Source organism: Crinia signifera, chromosome 1 (assembly GCF_055691185.1).
Source record: "Crinia signifera chromosome 1, ASM5569118v1, whole genome shotgun sequence".
NCBI lineage: Eukaryota > Metazoa > Chordata > Amphibia > Anura > Myobatrachidae > Crinia > Crinia signifera.
Window position 1 is genome coordinate 56,091,329 of NC_139217.1, and position 22,922 is coordinate 56,114,250.

Here is a 22,922-nt window from a genome sequence, read left to right on the forward strand (position 1 = left end):
CAGATAGGAGCTCCATCTGATTGTGACGCGCCAGCGTCTCACACGCTTGCACGTCCCCGTCAGCACGGTGCTGAAGCAGAGACGGGCAGGGCGAGTGGGGGGTGCGACAGAGAGCCGACAGAGAGCAGCGGTGGGCTCCATCAGAATGGGTCTCCGAGCATCTCATGTGCGCGCCCCTCTTCTGGCGGATATCTGATAGAATTGCCAGAAGCAGCTCCAATGTGAGCTGATCCATCTGTACTTCCCCTTGCGGGTGCAGGGAGGAGGAGCCTGGGAGTCCCTGCAGCTATCTGCAGCAGGAGTCTCCCGGGTGTAGGAGGGACCCTCTCACCCAGTGCCAGCTCCTTGGCAAAGGGCAGCTGTCCTTTGTAATTCTAATAGCATTTGTTCGTACATATGCGATTAGTATAAATGCGATGTGTGGCAGGATGTACGACAATTGCTAAGTACAGATGGAGTACGGGTCATCCTTGCTGGCGGATCGCCAGAACGTCTCGCCAACGAACATACTGAGACGCGCACGCCTCAGGGAGATGGACAGGGTTGGGGGGGGTGCGGGCAGGCGGCGGGGACCCGGGGGAACGGATGGAAGCACTGTTGGAAGGGGACGCGCGCTCCTCTCGTGCGCGCGCGTCCCCTTCTCGCCATCGATATGGCGCTGGCGGGGGATGGTGGCTGGCGTCGCCAGCGCCATCCCCTGCAAGGATGGCCCGTACTCCATCTGTACATCCCACCTTGAGATACAAGTTGACTGAAGAAATATTATCAGTATTATCACTACACTAGTTCCCAGTCCTTCAAAATGATGGAACAACATAGCAGTAATGTCAGAGCCGGTGGCTCCCGAACAGAAGCAACAGTTGAATTGCTCCGTTGGCTGCTATCTAGTGGCCTACAGCATGCATAACACTTAAGGTGCGTACACACGGGGCAATATGATCGCTGGCAATATATTGCTCAGCAATCATATTGCCCCGTGTCCCGTTTTCATCTGCGACCAGAGATGGTCGCAGATGAAAATTTAAACACTGCTGGGTGAAGAGGCAGTGGAAGTCGCTGGTCGGAGGAGCATGTTCCTCCGACCAGCGACCATTCAGGGGCTGAAAACGGGAGCGCGCACCCGGCGATTTATCGCTGGTGCACACTCCAATCACTGGCAATATGGTCGCTCAGCGACCATATTCCCAGCGATTTCAGCCCCTATCGCCCCCGTGTGTACACAGCATTAAGGTGGCCATACACACGCAGATTAATCTTCAGATCTGTCTGGTTGGAACAAAAACATGGTTATGGATGAGAGCAAATGACAGTTGACCATTTGCTTGGAAATACTGGAAAACTGACAAACTGTCACTCATCCATAACCATGTTTTTGTTCCAACCAGACAGATCTGAAGATAAATCTTACTAGTGTATGGGCACCATTACATTCACCCCATGAGTTTGTACCACAGAATTAATAAATAATCTGAAATATGAAAAGTGCATATCCAGGTGCCTTACTTGGGCTTTCATTGGCTATAAAAATAGTTCAACCTCATTTATGGCACTGTGAGCCTTATTCAGGCTTACTCGGAAGGGGCTGAATATGGCCTGTGTTCATTGGATCAGGTCTGAATTAGGCCCTTTGTCTCGTTGGTCTTGTAGAAATAACAATGTATTTATATCAGGAATAATACCAGATTATAAATACACAGTACTGTATATAGGTTTTTTGCTTGTTAAAGCGAGTACACAAAGAAAAGAATTGATCACACAATTATTCACCTTCCTAGCTAAGAAACCCTGGTACAGTTGTCAAGGAGATTTGTCAAATCTCATATGCATTTGTTGGATAATTTGTACTAACATTTGATGTTGCCCTTAGCAACCAATCCGATTCTTTCTATCATTTTCTAGGATGCAATAGAGAAATAAGACAGAATCTGATTGGTTGCTATGGGCAACGTCACCATTTTTAGGAGCTTTAGTAAATTTACCATTTATAATGCAGACCCAAAATATACAAGGGAGTTAGAGTAACATACTGTAGACGTAGAACCCTACAGTATATCAACCAATAAGCAATTCATTTATCTCCAATTACAGATGGAACGCCTCTCGTTCAGTGCCGGCTGTAGCTAGATGCCCTGAGCTGGCAAGATCTGGCAAGATCTGGTGGAGAGGTGCTTCACCTGACGGGGACGCGCAAGCGTCTCACATGCATGCGCGTTCCCGTCAACATGGAGGCAGGAGGAGCTTTCCTTGCCCATCTCCACTTCAGGGAGATAGTCAGAGTTAGGGGGGTGTGGGAAGATATGGGGGAGCGCGGAGGCGGCGGAGGGCTCAGACGGCATGGGGCATGCGGGTGTCTCTTGCGCCCCCTTCCATCTGATGGCGGATCCAGGCGGTTGGCAATAGAATTGCCAGGACCCGCAACACTGAGGGCCACTCCTTCTGTAGTTGACAATAATTTAATAAAAAGGTGCAAAGTGCTGTAACCCATAGCAACTGGTCAGACACAATTTTTCTAATGCTGCTTAATAGTTGAAAGAAAATTGTGCAAACTGAGTTTGATCTAGATTTACGTTGCATTACTATATATGGGGGGGGGGGTATTCAATTAGTTGCGGCACAATGATTCACACATTCAGGGAGGGATACTTATCCCAGATCCCACTGTTTATCACGCAAAAACTCTCATTAATTGAATAGCCCCATAATGACCATTGTTTAAAGATGTGCTTTTAGCTTGTTTTTTTTTTTTCAGATGATAAATAATTATGGCTAATTTAAACACCCCCCATAGAGCTTTGTATGCATTTTAAGCAACAATTAATTATAATTTGATATTTAAGAGCGGACCATTATAGAGAAGCACATATTCCATACTGCAGTATTTATTGTATCTTTCTCCTGTGATTGCATCTGTTATAATTCGTTGCATCATGCCTGTTTTGTATGTGTTTGTCCGTGTGTGTCACCCCCTGTCCCATAACGTACCACTCACAAGTTTGTCGTCAGTGAAGAAAATTGTTGGCCACGTCCGTGTGTAACGTTTGGTGTCTGATTCGGTTCATTGCAGTTAAAAGACTTTAAGTTTGTATTCTTTTTGTTTTGTTCTTTTTGTGCATGTTGCATTAGGCTGCCTTGACATCATAACAACAAGCAATGGTAGGTGCTGACATCTTATTTTATTTCCACAAGCTGAATGTTTATTTCAACTGCATTTATTGATTTATTAACTTGAGTTAGTTCATGGCAAACAAATGTCCTAAATCAGCAATGTATTGTAATGTAACATTGACTAAAGTTTTCAGCAGATTGTTTGTAGCAATATAATATAAATGATGTTAAAAGTAAATACTGTACACTCTTATAGTATAGACCAGGCATGTCCAAACTATGGCCCTCCAGCTGTTGTGAAACTACAAGTCCCATCATGCATTGCCACAGTTTTGTTATTGGGGAATGCTAAAACTATGGCAAGGCATGCTGGGATGTGTAGTTTCACAACAGCTGGAGGGCCACAGTTTGGCCATGTCTGTTATAGGCATATGTAGTGGTAATTCACATATTCTTTTAGATCTAGCACAATATGATATACTGTACTCTTATGTTTAGTCATTTTAATACTATGCTTTACTGATGTCAGTAGATGATATTACTATGTTATTTTCTGTTATTTAGTACTATATGGTGTAAATTTAGTAAGGTGTGAGTTTTTAGAGGTAAAGTTCCCCATACATTAGGCCGACTTGTCTGACGGACAAGTCGGACCGAATTTCCCCTGAGCCCCCCCAGCAGCTACCTGGGAGAGCTCACTTCGATGCGGCATTTTTTACATGCGATTTATCCCATGTAATTCCTGGGGATCTACGGGGGGGCCACGCGGGGTGGCAAGTCAGCAGTGTCCGGGAAGCTGAGCGGACACTTCGGACAGCGGCGGCAGAACGTGAAGAAAATTGTAAAAAATAGACCTACCGCTGATTGGCTGAGAGACAGCGAGACCCCTGATTGGCTGAGACAGGGCACTCTCGGCCAATCAGCTGCAGGCCTATCTTTTTTAATCAAATTCACGTTCTGCCGCCGCTGTCCGCAGTGTCCGCTCCGCACGTCCTGGACACTGCGGACTGCCCGCCCGACAAGCGACGTTGTACCCACAGCCTGGGCCGCACAACGCTGTACCACAGCCCAGACCCCATGCTGCTTGCCCCCTTCACATAGGTGTGTGCCAGCGGTGCTTCACCGCTGGCACACACCTCCGGATCGGACCAACACATCGTGGGTGCTAAAAATCACCGGCGATGTGCCTCTGATGGGCCCGATCCGACAGATCTGTCTGAGAGAATAACAATGTATATACTGTAGTTCTGTTTTTAATATCATTACATTGAAATTGATATTGAATAACCCTTGTTTCCTTTTTATGATGTGTTTTTGCTGATAATTAGAGCATGTATTATTCATTGATGAATAATCATAAGCTAAAACTTTCATTTTCATCTGTCTGCACTTTAATCATGAATTGTTCTTTTAATGTGTAATGTAATTGTTCAAAAGGAAGTTTACTCTTTTTTTTAAGAAAAAAAAGGATAATTATACTTAAACTGACTGCTTAACAGACACTACCGCGATTTGGGCTGATTTCACCGGTTCCCGACGAGAAATCATCCCAAATCGGGTGTGTGTGTGATGTCCCCTCATTTCCGATGCACGGTTCCCTGCGCATTAGACCTGAGTCGAAGGTCGGACCCTCCTCCCAGTACATGGGTCACTTGCAATCCATCACATGTGAAAGGACTGCATGTGATGCATCGCAGAGATCGCAGCAGTGTATGTCCAGCTTCAGTCTTGAAGAGAGATGAAGTGGACAGAGATAAAGTACCAGCCAATCAGCTCGTTTCTCAAAAACAGCCTGTAAGCTATAACTTGGCAGTAAAGAGCTGATTGGCTGGAACTTTCTGTCCTTCCATTTTATCTCTCTCCAGTGATTAGTATCTGGGCTGTAACTAGGTGTGTGCACTGTAGGCGCACCGCTGGCACACGTCCTCCAGGTCTGTCACCGCGGGTTGGGATCTTTTGGTCTACAGCATCTTGGTCGACAAGCATTAGGTTGACACCACTAGGTCGACATGGGGAAAGTTCAACATGGTTCTAGGTCGACATGTCGATAGGTCGACACAAGTATTAGGTCGACAGTGTCTCGGTCGACAATCAAAAAGTCAACGTGGGGTTTTTCAGGTTTTTTTACCCAAATGTCGACACAGTCAACATGGACACAGTTTGAAGTGCACTGCATCCCCACTTCGGGCATGGTGCCTCGCTGCGCTCGGCACACTATTCTATTCTCCCACCGCGCCCTAGTGGATGGTAGGACATGAAATACCGCCTGTCGGCACATGTCGGCTCAAAAAACAGTGAAAAACCACATGTCGACCTTTTGACTGTTGACCTGGACACTGTTGACCTAATTCTTGTGTCGACCTAGAACCATGTCGACCTAGAAGCATGTCAACCTAGAACCATGTCGACCTAATGGTTTCGATCCAATGCTTGTCGACCAACATGCTTTAGACCAAATTAACGTATCCCATCAGCGCTATAGACAGTGACAGCAAGTTACATAGGGGGAGGGGCCCTAAACTGCACACCCTGGACATATGAGGTGCTACCTGCTGAGACCTGTAGTGCAGCAAGCAGGAGGAGAAGTTTGCAGGTGCACACAAAATATAAATGCTAGACCTTTTAATATCATTGCTGTATTGCATTTCTGAGGTTATTAGCATAATGATGGCCATTATTATGGACTTGTCCACCGCGTCCAGGTTACCTCAATAGGACAAGTCCCTAACACTACTCTGAGACAGGTCCAGGGCACAGGGACCCCCAGGCCAGCCCAGCAGAGCCACCCCATGGCATCACATTAGTGTGAAATTGAAGTGATAGTAAAAGGGATAAGGGAAATTATATGTGATAGGACTTACCTAAGTAAGAGGTAATAATAAATGTGAAGGGTGCTACATATATACTAAACAAACTAAAGGGGGTGATGGAAAGTGTACGATATGATGCCATGGAGCAGCCCAGCAACAGCAGCCCAAAGAGCCCTGCGCCCCAAACACAGTCCCACAGACTGTGTTTGGGACAGCAATTTCCCTCCACGCTGCATTGTGTTTCCAAGCCGCCTGCTGAGCAGAGCGCTGAGTCTAGGGCACAGGGGGGAGCGCCGAGATCAGAGGCAGAACTCTGGGAGGCAATGGAGTCATCTGCCGCCGGGCTCCTGCACCCAAGGGGGCACCTCTTCTCCCCTTCAAGTTTGAATCAGTTAATTTAAAGCAGTTGATATTATTATTATTATTATTATTATTATTATTATAATTTTATTTATAAGGCGCCACAAGTGTTTCGCAGCGCCGTACAAAGGAACAATACAGGGAGACAAAACTTGGCATAACATTGAATAAATAACAAAAATACAGTACAAATAAAGAGCACCACAGTTCAATACACATTACAGCTTAAATGTAAGTAGTGAGGACCCAATCAACATACAACTAGAGGCTTGAGGCCAATGATGGAGATGAGTATGAAGATGGTCACTGAGTGTTGGGTAAAGGAGATATTGCTAATGTTGCTGACTCCAACTTCTGACAGCATTTTTGCAAGTGTCACACCCTGTATTAGATCCCATGACCATACTGGAGACAGACACCTTACTGATTGAGCTATTTGGGGGGGAACCAATACTTATCTTGCCTCCGGGCAACTGGGATAAACTTACGCTACTGGCCGAGATAATGCAGATCTCACCCATGTGCCCTAGACTCAGCGCTCTGCTTGGCAGGTGACGCTATGACCGGACCTGTGATACAGTGAGGATTTGCCGGCTGTCAAACAGAGTGCAGCACCGGAGGGGACACACTGTCAGGAGAGCAGCAGGAAGGAACACAAGTGGCACTGGTATGTGAGCCAACACAATGGGGCGGGGGGGGGATGTGACACAGGGGAATAGAGGGGCAGAGGCATAGCTGATTCTGGAGGAAGGGGGACAGGCTGAACACTGAGGGGGGGTAAGGGGACAGGGCTGACATTGGGGGAAGCTACTTCTGTGGTTATTATGCAGTGTGTCTTCCTATACCTGGCGCAGTGTGTCTAAAGGAGCTGTACCTGACGCAGTGTGTATAAGGGGCTGTATCTGGCGCAGTGTGCATAAGGAGCTGTACCTGACGCAGTGTGTGTAAGGGGCTGTACTGGCGCAGTGTGTATAAGGGGCTGTACCTGACGCAGTGTGTATAAGGGGCTGTATCTGACGCAGTGTGTATAAGGGGCTGTATCTGACGCAGTGTGTATAAGGGGCTGTATCTGGCACAGTGTGTATAAGGGGCTGTATCTGGCGCAGTGTGTATAAGGGGCTGTATCTGGCGCAGTGTGTATAAGGAGCTGTACCTGGCGCAGTGTGTATAAGGGGCTGTATCTGGTGCAGTGTGTATAAGGAGCTGTACCTGACGCAGTGTGTATAAGGGGCTGTATCTGGCGCAGTGTGTAGAAGGGGCTGTATCTGGCGCAGTGTGTATAAGGGGCTGTATCTGGCGAAGTGTGTAAAAGTGGCATAATGTGAATTATGGGAACTACTGTGTGATGTAATATAAATTAGTACTCATGTGGCCACGCCCTCTCCCATGAAGCCACGCCCCTAAATAAGGGTAGATGTCCTCATTTAGAGTAAAAGTAAATTTGAAGAATCTACAAAAAGGAGAATGAAAGTATTTGGAGTAGGCACAGCATCGCATCAGTCGGGTTCTCAAAATTCAATAACAGTTTACAATGTTGGACATCTGATCATAAGAATTGTAACTTCCAAATAAATGGTTACATAATAATAGATGTCTTCAGCTGTGCCATTCTCATAGAGAGCACTTCGGTAGAACCCCCTCTGTGTTCAGTGCTGCCCCAGCCTTGCCAGTTCTCCATAATACCTTCCTCTTGTTAATTAATTGCAAGGTTTTTAACAGGTGATTTCAGGCAGTCCTGTTTCAAGTTGTTCCAGTAATGATTTTAATTAGTCACAATCATTTTTTCAGCAGAGTCATTCTTGTAATGGTGATAATAGGTTTTAAAAGCTTTTGTTTTCTAACCGCAGGTTACACTGTGCCGCGCTTGCAGTATTTTCAAATGAAAAAATAAGTGAATTACGTGGAGAAGTTTTATCATCCGTTTCTCAAAGTGCCTCTAAATACAAAACTAGTTGATTAAACATAATGGGGTAAATTTACTAACATGGGAGGTCTATTAAAGATGATACGTTGCTATGGGCAACATACAGATTCTATTATCTTCTCGAATGTGCTAAATAAATGAAAATTAGACTCTGATTGGTTGCTATGGGAAACATCCTATCTTCAATAGAACTCCCATCTTTATAAATTTGCCCCTATGAGTTATAATATTTATGGGGAGAGATGCAATTGGCAGGCTATATGCTGTATTAGAATGGCAGATGATGTCTGTCCGCATCCCAAGTTTTGTCCGCACCCTATAGAGATGTGCAGGGAAACGTGTGATGTCAGAGGTACCGTAACTGGCTGACGTGTGCAGCTGAGTATAGACCCATACACACTAGGCAATATTCAGTTGAAAATCGCCTAGTGTGTATGGGCCAGAGATCCCCGACTAGCGATGATGCATACAGTATGCTGGTAAAACCAGCATGCTTGACGATGATGGTTCATTTTGGAACCATCATCGCTCAGTGTGTATGCGCTGGCTCAATGATGGCCCAAAGATGAAACGCTGCCTCCCTCCCCCTGTCCCCTGTCCTGCTCTCCCGTCAAAGGCACCGTGGCAATTGCACCCTCCCCCCGCTCCCTCCCCCTGTCCTGCTCTCACGTCCAGATAGATTCATCACAGGTGGTGCTGCATTTGTTTTCTCCCCCCCGCTCCCTCCCCTTGTCCTGCTCTCACCGTCCAGATCACAGGCGCCGCTGCACTTGTCCCTCCCCTAGTCGAACTCACCCGCCCTGCCGCTCTGTTCGTCCGTCCGCACGCTGCTTGTCAAGGTGCCGCTGTGGAAAAGAAGCAGCAGCAGCAGCACCACTACAGTGCCATAAGTGAGCATACTGCCACCAATGAATGTGCGACTGTGCACATACAATATTAACAACACTGCCCACAAAAAGTAGCTCAGTGTGTACGTACTACTTTGGTGACAGATATATCTTTCAGAGGTTTTAGCAAAGTCTTTTGAAATGAAAATCTTCTAGTGTGTATGGGCCTTATATCTGCAATATCTCTTATTACATTTACCCTATTTTCTTCCAAATTTGCTGACTGGGGGTTACCATGATAATGTCTTCAAAGTGGATGGTTCTGTACAAAGCAAATGATAGTATCCTAGAGTTAAGTTCCATCAATTATTTATATAGTGTTTCAAATAGAACACTAAGGGGGGTAATCAATTTCGGGACAGGACTGTCGATCTGTCACGACAGCCGTCACCCTGTCCCGTTTTAATTTTGCTCAACATCATATTGCCAGGTGGGATTCAATGTCCTGCCTGCCGATCGGTGAAAATGGGGCTTGACCGCGTAAACGGCCGTGGATTGTCGAGATTCGTTTGTGATCGCGGTCGAGGTCATTGAAGACCGCACACAGTTTCCTCTTGTAGTAAATGCTTGTATTTGTGGTGCACAGTTCATAAAAGATAAATATTCACACTCACCCTCCTGTAGACAGAATAGTGGAGGAACCGGCACTCCAGGTATAAAGATCCAACGTCATTTTATTAAGGCATGAGAGAAATGTACACACACGGCCCAACAGCCTTTTCAACTGCACAGGGCCCTTGATGATGCCACAAAGGGTACTGGTGAGACTGGCAGGCCTTTGTGACCTGCCGGATTGCCTGTGTGCTGAACTTCATTCTGTTCTGGCCCACCTCAAATACACTGATAATAGAAGGCTATTGCAATAACTTGAGGATATGCCAGTTTTCCAGCATTTCAAAGCAAATGGTCAACTGTCATCTGCTCTCACCCATTACCGGGATTTTGTTCCAACCAGACAGAGCAGACAATAAATCTGTAGATGTATGGGTAGCTAGGACTCCTTTGAATGTGAATGCAAGATCCAAATATCCCAAGATCATTCATGGTCCAAAGAGATCTTGAACTCCTGTTATCTGAGCTCAGGAATAAGGCCATCAAGTAGAGATGGGGCATTTATTTCAGCCTCAAGAATGGAAAGCTCCTAATGCGAAAATCACCATCTGACCTCCTGGACTTTTGTACTGTCTTTGATATTCAGACAGTGGTTCTCCAAAACTGGTCGACGGTCAAACATCCTATATTTCATATATATATATATATGTGTGTGTGTGTCTAGTGTCCGTGTGTCTCCAAAACAGTGGTGCTTGAGCATAGTATCTCAACTAAGCCCAACTGGGGCTCAAGTTTACCCCTTTTGTTTTTACTATTGGTGAATTCTTTGTAGTCTGGCATTTATGATTATTTCTGTTGACCCGGACTTGTGCTCCAGCTCCTACCCAATTTCCCTTTTAAATGTACTGTAGATGTAAATTTATTTGTGACCCTAATAGCGAATTGACTGAAAGTCTGGCTCCATGAGCAGATATAATCAAAACCATGTTGGTTTGTAACAGGCAGATAGGCCTGGGGCAATACTAGTAAAGTCATTGACCTGATTCATTCAATATTGGCTTCACGGTATCATACACTTTTGTTGTATAGTGATGCTGAAAAGTGTTTGACTGGTTGGGTTGTAGCTTTCTTGCATGGGTGTTGGAGCACTTAAGCCTTGGTGAATTGTGCCGCACCCACATTTAGTTGCTCTATAGCAGGCATGTCCAACCTGCGGCCCTCCAGCTGTTGTGAAACTACACATCCCAGAAGGCCTTGCCACAGTTTTGATATTAGGGAATGCTAAAACTATGGCAAGGCATGCTGGGATGTGTAGTTTTACAACAGCTGGAGGGCCGCAGGTTGGACATGCCTGCTCTATTGCAACACTTAGCTGAAGTCAAGAAGAATGGGATCCTCTCTGATCCCTTTAGCCTTATGCCTCCCCTATGTTTGAATCTTTCCATCAAAGCCCTGGCAAGGTCTGTTAGTGCCAACCCTGATTTTCGTAAGTTTGGATTCGGGGATCTGAGCACAAACTGGCAATACTGTGGGCCAGATGCACTAAGCTTCAAAAGTGATAAAATGGAGAGTGATAAACAACCAACCAATCAGCTACTGCCTGACACTTTTCAAGCACAGTCTGTGACATGTCAGGTAGGAGCTGATTGGCTGGCTGTTTATCACAGCGTCTGACGTGATCACATGATGTAAGGGCCCGCCCCCTTTTCTGCCACCTCCGTCTGAAATAAAAGTTAGTTCAGACTGCCTTTATTTCCAAATGGGAAAATTTTTTGGCAGGGTCACCGACCTCCGTTCGGCGGCGCTGATGTGTTCACTGTGCTGCGAGTATCCGCAGCCTAGCGAACAGTTCTGAATCAGGACGTTAATATCCTTTCCAACTTGAAGAATTATTTTTTCTATTTGACTGATTTAAGTCTTTTGACCCCACCCCATACAAAAATCACCATGCGACAACCTTTCCCCTACACTAGGCAACCCTCCTATAATAAGTATGTAGCGTAGACATGACAAAATGTCTGGGACATAAACAGAGGATAAGATGCAAGGAAAATAGTCTGATGGTAGTGCAGCTACTGGATATGTGGATTCCTTCTAGGTTCATGGTCTTTGTGATCTTTAAACTACTTTTATTTATAGAGGATGTAAGCTTAGAGGAGACAGGAGGGTCACCATTGTAATTGCCAACTGTCCCCAATTTTTTTTGTCTTGGAACATTCCTAAATAATCAAACTGTCCATTGAAATGTCACAATGTTTCTGTATCGACCAACTGCAGTATCGGGGATTGTGGTTACAAGACCCTCCCAGGGAGTATGTGACAAATGCACTACTGTAGCACTACTGTAGCTGAGCCCAAAGTTCACCTGGGAGGCGATAAAAGATGTCAGCACGGTATCGGTATCACACCACAGAGAAGAAATGCTACATACAGATGTGTCCGCATACTGTCATACATCTAGCCTCCTTTCACGTGAACGAGCCGATTCAGTAGTACCGGTCATATTTTTTTAAAACTTTTTCAATTAAAATGCATCTTATTTCGGAATCTGACTGGGGGAAGATGTTCGACATCATGCTCTTCACAGGCATTGCAGAGAGCAAAGCCATATCTATACACTATAATTATTTACGTCAAATTATAGATTATGATGACATACGTTCTGGTATAAAGGCATGGACATTAATTATGCCCTCATTAACATGTAGTCAGCTGGTTAAGACAATGCAAACATCTAGGAAACTGATCACGGCCATGCAATACCAAGAGATGTTTTTGAACATCTTTCACAAGGCCTATTTCTCCCCACACCGACAATTCCTGGCGGGGATGTCTGAGTCAGCGTCCTGTCCACGATGCCATGATGTCACCGTACTCACGGTGACATCAGCCGTGGAACACATAAAAAGGTATCTTTTCCAATTGTTTGAAGATAAACGATTTTTATTTCACAATCAAAGATAAAAAAATATGAATAAAACCCAGGATGCGGGCAGTGTCAATATTGGAGTCAACACCCAGGTATCCAAGGGTCCGGACCTGGAACCTGTGTGGGCTTCCAATCTCACACTTACCTACTTCTCTGGGGATGATAGCACTAGTCCAGGAACAACATGTTTCTAGACATGTGTCTCTTCCTCAGGCTCATGTCTCGAAACATGTTGTTTTATTCATATTTTTTTATCTTTGATTGTGAAATAAAAATCGTTTATCTTCAAACAATTGGAAAATATATATATATTTTTTTTAATCTTGATCTTTATTTCCTTTTCAAATATAAACACATCAGATTTACACAACGAGGGGGGTGATTAGTCATCCCCTCCCCTCTAATACAGATAGATACCACGACCTTACATCCAAATACATTCATTTATATATTCAATCGGAAAAGAGGGAAGAAAAGAAAAAAGGAAGACAATAACGAGACAATCACATTCAATCCGTGGGGGTCCTATCCCACAAGAGCCTAAGATATTCAGACATTTCACTTTCAGATAGCTAGCCTATAGAAGTAAGATCATATTGCCGCCTCGTATTTCAATATTCCGTCATCGTCTATTCTATGCATTCCTAAATTGAGACCACAGGGACCAGTTTTTAAGTACCCCTTTTCTTGGTGTTCCCCTTTCCATTGAGTAACAATATTCTATTTTTCAGATTATCATGTTTATGCCCGGAATAAGTTCCTGTTTCCACAGCTGTGCTAGGGAAGTTTTGGCCGCCATCAAGATGTGTAATACCATAAATTTCTGGGGATATGCCAGATCTATCTGCAGGAGATGTAGGAGTAGGAGATGGGGTGTAACCTTAATTCTAATCCCACAGACTTTATATATCAGAGTTTCAACCTCTGCCCAATAAGGAATCAGCTTTTTACAGGCCCAAAATATATGAATCATATCGCCCACCCCCTCTCCGCATCTCCAGCAGACATCCGTTGTGTTAGGCCATGCTTTATTCAGCTTAACCGGGGTCCAGTATAAATGGTGAAAAATTCTAATATATCTCTCTATATAATTAGATGAACTGATGGTCTTATGGGTTAATTCAAACATCCGGGCCCATTCTACTTCGTCAATTGAGAGGTCCAGATCCCGTTCCCAATCCTTTTGCCATTCAGTTTTTTCAGAACATTTCCAATCTAAATTATCTTTATATATTAGGGAGATACCTCCTTTTTTACCTCTAGTATTCAAATAGTTAAAGATTTTTTCCGGTATCCTTCTTACTCTCGGTCCCTCCCCAGTAAAGGACTTCATCCAGTGCCGAATTTGGAGATATTTATAAAAGTCATGTTTCACTACCCCAAACTTTTCTGTAATTTGGGAGAAGGTCATAAGTTCCCCATTTATAAATAGGTCTTTTAAAGATAGGATACCTCTCTGTCTCCATCCCTCCAATTTTAAGTCCGGGATAAGGTTGGATATGGCCTGCAATGAAAGTGTTTGGAGGGGGAAGCAAAAGGGTTCCCTCTCCTCCATCCACTCATCCCAAGCTTTAAAAGTTGCTTTAGTGGCTTTCAGGACTGATGTATCCAACCTCCTATTTTTCCCTGGTATACATATCAGATCCCGAAGATTTACTCCCCCTGCCAGGTGTTCCTCCATTCTAGCTGTTGGATTTAAACTATCTACCGGGAACCACTCCTTTATTTGTTCGATTAAGGAGGCCCTCTGATATAACTCCAGATCAGGGACCTCGAGCCCTCCCTGTTTTTTGGATAGATTCAGAAAGATACCTTTTTCATGGCTGATGTCACCGTGAGTACGGGTATGCCACCCAAACTTTAAAGATACAGTACCTAGATAAGTGTATGAAGCAGTTTTTTCAAGTGAGTTGGGTACCCCTGGAGAAAAGAAATTAAAAATAAATCAAAATCATCTAGAAGGGGAGTATATATATATATATATATTTCTTATTTACATGATTAAAAGGTTACTAGATACCTTCAAAGTCCGTGAGGAAAGCGCCTAGGTCCCGAGTACATTACCAAGATTTTATACGTTTGCTAGGGATAAGGGATATATCCCACCACCCGGGACGGGCAAATTCCTATCATAATAGCGCCACAGATTTTTCCCAAATTATAAAAACCTGGATGCACAAGCAGCTTCTGCTGATTAAAATGTCTATATTCAGTGTGTATCTGCATACAAAATGCTTCGCTACAGATTGGAAAAATATCCACAATGCTGTTAATTGGCCTCACTCCAAACAGTAGTATGAGAAATGTAAAGAAGACAACATTGCTATAAAAATGCGTTATGTGTATTGATTTCTGCTTCATATAAATGAATAGCAATATTACACCGTTCTAGTTCTTTCGTTTAGTTCTTTAGTTAAGGTTTTTTTTGTCCCTTTTCACTACTGTAAATACAGTGCTATTTTTAGCACTCTTTTAAACGTGTTGCTCTTATGTTTTTTTATCACTTTTTTGGGGGGAACTTGATTCACTTTTAAACACAAGATCGTAATTGATCTACTTTAGTATTTTTGCCAATGTATGTGGCTTCTGATGGAAGGTCAGTCATTTAGCTGTACAATATGTTTTATCTGGGACAGGCCAATATCAATAGGATGGAGAAGCTGATGTGGTTGATGTTGTTATTAATAACCAATTACCATTCATCCAGTGCACGGTAATAGACCCAGTCATGCGTACTGCCTGGCAGAGGATACCATTGGGGTATATAGAGAGAGACCACATTCTATCTGCTGGCTATAATTGCATTGACAGAAAATAATGCAGATTGGAGCCATTCCATCAGGATTATAAACTCTCCTATCCATTACCGTAATGATTGCGACTCTGCAAAATTCATTATTTCCATGGCGGAGATTTAGGTCAGCTTACCGCTCAATGTCATTGCTTCTTATGTTTTGCTAAATTGCCGCCCATTGTAGGCATTGTTGGCACTGTCTGTGAATTGGCTAAATAATAATGTTACATTTTTATCTGTCGGTAATAAATAACGTCTTCAAAAATCCCACGTGCCTCTATAGCGCCACTGATTTACACGCATACATAGAAGACCTGGCCTCATTCATAGGTAGACTATGATGCAGCCGCAATTAAGGGGGGGTGTAAAAAAAATTCTAAAGGGTGTAGGGGATTACCTGATGAGCCCACTGGTTTGTACATTCAGATCTGCAGCCATGTGTTCCTGCAGTGTTAACTAAGCTTGCCTACTTCTTGGCTAAAGTTGTAGATCAGGGTGTGGTCATAATTTGGTCTACAATAACTAGGTCGACAAGCATTGGGTCGACACCACTAGGTCGACATGCAGCAAGACCAACATGGGTCTAGGCCGACATGGGACAAGGTCGACATGGGTCTAGGTCGACACAGGTTAGGTCAACAGGGTCATTAGCTCCACATCAGGTTGACATGGGCAAGGTCAGCAGTCAAAAATGGGATTTTTCACAGTTTTTTTACACGAATGTCGGCATAGACACAGTTTGAAGAGCACCACATCCCCTCGCATCGCTCGCGATGCTTTGTGCACGGTGCCTCGCTACGCTCAGCACACTATTTTATTCTCCCACCATGTCCTAGTAGATGGTAGGGCATGAAATACCGCCTGTCTGCACATGTCGGCTTAAAAATCAGTGAAAAACCCCAATTCGACCTTTTGACTGTCGACCTTGCCCATGTCAATCTAATGCTTGTGTCAATCTAATGACCTGTCGACCTAAACCCATGTGGACCTAGACCCATGTCGACCTTGACCCATGTCGACCTTGTTGCATGCCGACCTAGTGGTGTCGACCCAATGTTTGTCGACCTAGTTGTTGTAGACCAAATAACTGTATCCCGTAGGGGATGTGGATCATTAGGGTCAAAAGGCAAAAGGTCGACAGAAGAAAAAGGTCAGTATTATCAAAGTGTCGACACACGGAAAATGTCCACATGGAATAGGTCGGCATGGTTTTTCAATGTTGACCTTCTGCTTGTGTCAACCTTCCCCATGTTGATCATTAGTGGTCGACCTTTTGAAAGTAGACCTAGACACTGTCAACCTAATGGCCACATACCGTTTTTGGGGGCACGATAATGCATTTCGGTTCATTACAGCCCCGCCTCCTTATCGCCATGATAACAGTATTAGTATACTTGAGCACCGCCTACGGCTCATGATACAGTGAACTGCGCCCTCTGGCAGCAGGGATAGGGGGCCAGATGCACTCAGCTTCAAAAGTGATCAAATGAAGAGTGATAAACAACCAGCCAATCATCTCCTGTCTGACATTTTTCAAACACACTCTGTGACATGGCAGGTAGGAGCTGATTGGTTGGCTCTCCATTTTATCCCTTTTGAAGCTTAGTGCATCTGGCCCAGGGTCTGAGACTACTGTCCCGATAGTAAGAACTCCCTTCAAAAGTCTCCTAGAATAGGCAAGTATGGTGTTAACTGTGTGGAAGCTTTAATTGCAGTTTACTGCACAGTAGCCAGGTGTAAGATGATCCTGTAAATTGGCCAAATGGAACAGAGCTTGAGGTTGGGGAAAGTGATAATGGTGTCTTATAACTGAATTATATACAGTCTCTGTATATACTGATGTGGGGCTGGAATAATAAATCGCTGTGTCTGCATTTCTGTTATGACACAAATGCTTTGCTCAGATTCTCTAAGTATTATTTGTTACTGTTGGGATACTTTGGGGTAAATGTAATAGGATGAGAGATTCGGAAAGTGAGAGATTTGGTAAGAAATCTCCAGTGTTTTTAAAGCGGCAATCATTTACACTACAAAATCAAACTGGTTTTGCAGTGTAAATGATTGCCGCTTTAAAAAAACTGGAGATTTCTTACCAAATCTCTCACTTTCTGAATCTCTCATCCTATTACATTTCACCCTTAATTTTGACCCAATTTACCAGTGATATGTTACCAGGAAGGCTGAGTAACACTGGCTGGCAGATATAAAAGTACCCTTACAGCTTTACCAGCCAGTCCTTCAATCTAGTGCAAGTGTTACTTAGATATACAGGTTCCCAGTTGTGCAGTGAACTAGAAGCCTATATAAACCATACTTGCAGACTCCCTATTTTTTTGTATGTAGTCCCCCAGATCCATGGCCACATCTCCTGCGTACTACCCTCGTCCTAATGAAGCATGCAGTAACAGGAGATTATACTGGAAATTGCAGCACCATGCAGTGGGCAGGGTTATGTGACACAAAAGTGCATCATTTAGCCCCCTCCCTGTGAACAGGCGAATAGTGGCATCTTCCTGAAAAAGGGGCGGGCCAAGTGAAATGACAGCCCAGCCCCTCGTCCCTCAAGAAGCCAGTGTATCTTCTCCAGACTTCTACAATAGAGGAGACCTTAAAAGTAGGCAAGTATGATAAAAACTATTCCAGAAACACCCAAGAGCGTTGATTCACAGTTGGGAGCAAAGCTACAGTAGGAGCCCATCTCATCTATCTTCCTTAGGCCATGGCTCAGCATAGCTAGCCATGGCTATCCTATTGTTCTCAGCTGCAACACAATACATAGAACAATAGAGTAGGGGATTAGCAGAGTAATCCAATTACTCACTTAATCTTATTATAGAGATAGATGACAGTGGCTCCATCTGTAATTTGCACCTAGGCAAATTGATGTTGCCCTGCAGGTGGGAAATTATGGGCTAGCAAGGGTACATCTTATGCAATGTAATAATAAAGCATGGCGGTATATGAATAGGACATCCCATTGACAAATTTTCATTGATGATGAGAAAATGAAACCCCACAAACCCATACACATCGGACATCAGCTACTGATGTTGCTAACCCTCAATGGTTTATTCAGACTGTCCCTGTCGCAGCCACCCAATCAAAACCCAGCAAGAACCAGGAAGTATAATATAAACCTACCTATAATAACACTTTATTTGTCACCATTGATAGCACGATCAGGCATTGATTTAGACACATGTTTACAGATCATCGATTTCTGGACATTGTGGGCTATGCGCAAATCATTTAAATGTGTACACCGAAATGTCTTCTTAGAGAAAGTGGTAGAGAAAAAGGGTCTGATTCACGTTGGCTCGGAAGAGCCGAACCCGGCCCCGTTCGGCGCGTTAAGGTTCTTGTTAGTCAGAAAATATATCCTATCATTCCCTAATAGACAATCCCACTTATTTGTTTTTCCAATTTTGGGGTTAAAAGAGAAGTGGATCAGTGGAGATGTTGCCCATAGCAACCAAGGGGGTTGCAGAGAGCCACACTTCACCAATCACACACCATACAGGATTTTCTGAATATTTCACACATGCGCAGTAGCAAATAGTCGCTCAGTTACATGAACACTGACATAGCCTGAGTTTGAGTGCACCTCTGAATAAGGCCAAAGTGCTTAGAAATTTGAAAGCTTAGTATTTGGGGATATTCAATCCCGGGACAGGACTGGTCCGACAGCCGTGACCCAGTCCCATTATTGGCCGGCTCGACGGCAGCTCAGCAGTCCCACCTGCCGAGCTTCGAAAAGGGGGCGTGGCCACAAGATACAGCCGTAAATCGTTGAGCTGCGGCCGGGAGCTCGACAATTCCCGGCCGTTCTTGGCAGAACGGGCCTGACTGCTTGTAAAGTTGGGCCCGTTCTGCTGAGATCCCTGTTCAATGCTGTCGGGGAAGACAGCATTAAGTAGGGCCCCGCCGCTATTTCCCCCATCGGGAATAGCCCTGGGAGATTGAATACCCCCCTATGTCTGAGACGTAACACAAGGAGGACATTACTCCTCTGCAAGGCATTAAAACAATTATATGTTCTAGTAATGGTCATTTGTGAGTAGTCGAAGGGTTTTTTAAATTGGGGCTTGCTGCTTATCAGTTTCCCAATGACAACTTGGTTCTGAAATCCAGATATCGTTATGGGTGTGTTCCTTGTTCCGTCATTCTACAGCTGGCTCTGCTTGCCTGAAATCCACAGGGTATTTACTGTATAGTAAAGTCACTTCAGCATTTTTTCATTGAGTTTATTTTCACTTTTTTGTAGAAAAGCAATAAAATGGAAACTTACTAACAATCCATCAAACAAAAGATTACAAAAATAGGGTAAAGCTAAAGCACAATGCAATATTCCTGCGAGTTCGGCCCCGTTCCGATGTTTGTGGGACTGCGTATGGTCTATTATGTGCATGTGCAGTTCCCCTGTGCGAATGCATAGTCGCCGAGCCCTTGGCAAACATCGAGGCGGGCGGCGGTGGGGAACACCCAGCATTTTATGGGCGTCCCCATGAAAATGTTGGGCCTTGCCATGACTGCGCGGGTGGGCCGATAGGATGTCAGCCGCCCACACTGTCTTCATTCCAACGGCCGCAAATAAAAGTCAGTTTCCAGTGGCTTTTATTTGTGAAGCCAGGAGAAATCATTCGATGGTCCGCGACCATCGAATGAGTCTCCTGCTGCGGAGACATCTGAGGGGATGTGTTTTTGTTACACATCCCCTCGCATGTTAAAGAGGAGAATTGAAGGCGGCACTCGGAACGGCGGCGGGCGCGGTCTCTGGTGCTTGGCAAGCTGCAATCCTCGCAGTTTACAGAGCCAACCAGAATGAACCCCTATATTTGTACAATCTCAAAATTTGGAAAAGCTGATATTCATAGAGAGATGATCAGACATGAAAAAGAAAACAAGTAAGTTAGTAAACAACAATTTGTTCATGGCCTATAGAGAGATTGAGAAGCCACACGCATTAAGTACTATTTAGTTCATGGTTGCCTACAAAGAACAATATTGCTGGCGCTTGACTCCGTCGAATAGATGTGACATCAAATAGTGGTCAACATTGGTGATATTCATAAATGAGAAAAATAAATAAAGACGTGTCAGAATTTCTCAAAATGTCATCATTAATAGGGGTGAGGGAAGAAAAATCGTGATGATTCGTGCACCGAACTCACATATGTGTAAGTGAAGTCCCACATATCAAGGTTTCTTTTAGCTGACAGCCCCTTGAATAACTCTAGTGGTTTTGCTCATTGATGGACGTATTTTAAGAGCAAACCCACTAGAGGTTTTCAAGGGGCTGTCAGCTAAAAGAAACCTTGATAGGTGTCCACCTGCAAGACCTGCTGTTAGTACGGTATGCATCCTACAGACTAGACCCCTGCACACCTGGTGGTACCCTTAAAAGATACCTTGATAGGCGTGATACACATAGCTTTGTGAGTCGGGTATGCTATAAAGATTCTCTATGTTCTTTTAAGAAGTAAAACATCTGGACCCTATGCTTGCATAGAAATGTTCTCTTTTCTTCTGATGTATAATGGCTATATGGATCCATACTAATTGAGATTGGAATAAGCGATCCCATATAAAGGAACCGCTCCCCTTACACTTGTGAGATTTTGTGAGATTTGACTCAATTCAGGTGGATTGAGTCAATTTATCTGAAAAAATCTTATGTGCCTGATGTGTAGGACACAATGCACAATCCTGTGCCATTGGATATAAGCAAGAGATTGATCCTCCTGCATAGGATAAATCTCGAGTCAATCAGGTCCAACTTGTTGGACAATAAGTTGGACAAGTGTAAGGGGGCCAGGTTATTTGCTGTAAATACGGTACGCTTTTTCTGGTATTCCTCTTATCTTTCACACAGAAGGTGGACCAATAAAAGAAACCTTTACACACGGGACTTCACTTACACAGACATATGTGAGTTTGGTATGCGAATCATCACGATTGTTCTTCCCTCACCCCTATTCATTATTTTGAGAAATTCTGACACAAGTCTTTATTTTTTCATTCTCATTTATGAATATCACCTTCAGTGTTGACCACTGTTTGATGTCACATCTATTCGATGAAGTCAAGCGCTAGCAATATTTTTCTTTCTTCTTATTCTACAGAAATCCCACCTGTGCTCGGCCAGTGCTCCAGCCTGTCTGTATGTGCTGGCTTCCTGCACTTTGTCTGTGTACCTGCTATCTTTAGCTGCTCTCAGTTGTGGCCCGGTTTAGCTCAAGCCCCATACACTTGATGGCCCCGAGGTGAGCGGTGGAGGGAGCGACGCGACGGATGTGCTGCCGCTGCAGCATGGCCGTTGCTAATGATGCTCTCCCTCATCCGCACATGCCGGATTAGGGGGGAGCATTAACGATGCGCGTGAGTGCGCATCGTTAACGACACTAGAGGATATTATAGCGACACTTATCGTGCAGGTTAAACACTTCTTGTTTCACCTCTGTACCGAGGTAAATCAGGAAGCAGCAGTGCAGAGATAAATGTATAGCTCATCTGCGAGAGCTGAGAGCAAAAACTCCAAGCCCCTCCCCCCCTCCAGTGGTCACTGCCATACCCCCCACAGTGCATCAGCCTATTGCTTACGCACTGTGTGTCTCTCCCCCGACCTGGTCGCTAAGCATGCGCCAGATCTCGCCACTATTGCAAGATCTCGCCTGCATCCAGAGCAGGTGGTATATGGACAACAACACCTGCAGCTGACGAATGAGGTTGCTGCAAGTGTCAGAACAGTCAGTGCTACTGTCAATGAGCACACTTATACCCATTCATACATCAGGCGGGGTGTACTAGACTGAAAATGCGGTAAAAACCCTGTTATCAGGGTTTTTACCGCATTTTGATATGCAGTAAAGCCCCACTTGACCATCCCCCGCTACCCCGTGCGACCCTCGCCGATCCGCGATGCCCCCACTCATCCTCGGAGGTGTAGCCCGGCAGCCTCTGCAGCCATCTGAGCAGGAGGCTGCCGGGCACAGCCGGAGGGGTGAGATCAGCGGAGACGCGCTCACCCCCCCCCCTCGTCTGCTGCTTCGCAAAGGGCAGCTGTTATCATAAGAGCTGCCTTTGCGCTATGCGATTAGTATGATTGCGATGTGTGTTGGGATGTAACTGCTTGGTACATCCCGCCCATGGGGAGAAGCACTGTCAGCCCTTCTTACATCTACAGATGGAGCGCCTGTCAGCCAGCCTGAGGAATCACCAGATCCCCTGAGCTGGCACAGGCTGGCGGACAGGAGCTCCATCTGACCCGGGACCTGCAAGCGCCTCACACGCTGACATGTTCTCGTCAGCACGGCAGCGGGGAGCGGATTCCCTGCCCATCTACGCTTCAGGGACCGCGTTACTGGGGGGCTGCGGGCGGCGATGGAGAGCAGCTGGGAGCCGGCAGAGGCCGGCAGCGTCCTGTGCACACGCGGCCCCCTCTTTCAGATGGCGGACAGCGGCAGATGCCGATTCTATCGCCAAGAACAGCTCTAATGAGAGCTGCTCCATCTGTACCCCAGTGTTCTGTATCCATTAACATCTGTTTTGTACAGATTTGTAA

At 44.9% G+C, this 22,922-nt stretch overlaps 1 protein-coding gene across 4 annotated transcripts in view; it reads left to right on the plus strand.

Moving 5' to 3' along the window:
- PPP2R2C (protein phosphatase 2 regulatory subunit Bgamma) overlaps positions 1 to 22,922 on the plus strand; it is a 139,842-nt gene that overhangs the window by 64,300 nt on the left and 52,620 nt on the right. For 2 of the 4 annotated variants that reach the window (XM_083155367.1, XM_083155348.1), the window contains one exon: positions 3,124 to 3,153. The exons of the other annotated variants lie outside the window; for them this stretch is intronic. In XM_083155367.1, coding sequence (XP_083011493.1) covers positions 3,124 to 3,153 — 30 coding nt within the window. The remainder of the gene's footprint in view (positions 1 to 3,123; positions 3,154 to 22,922) is intronic. 4 annotated transcript variants of the gene reach the window in all.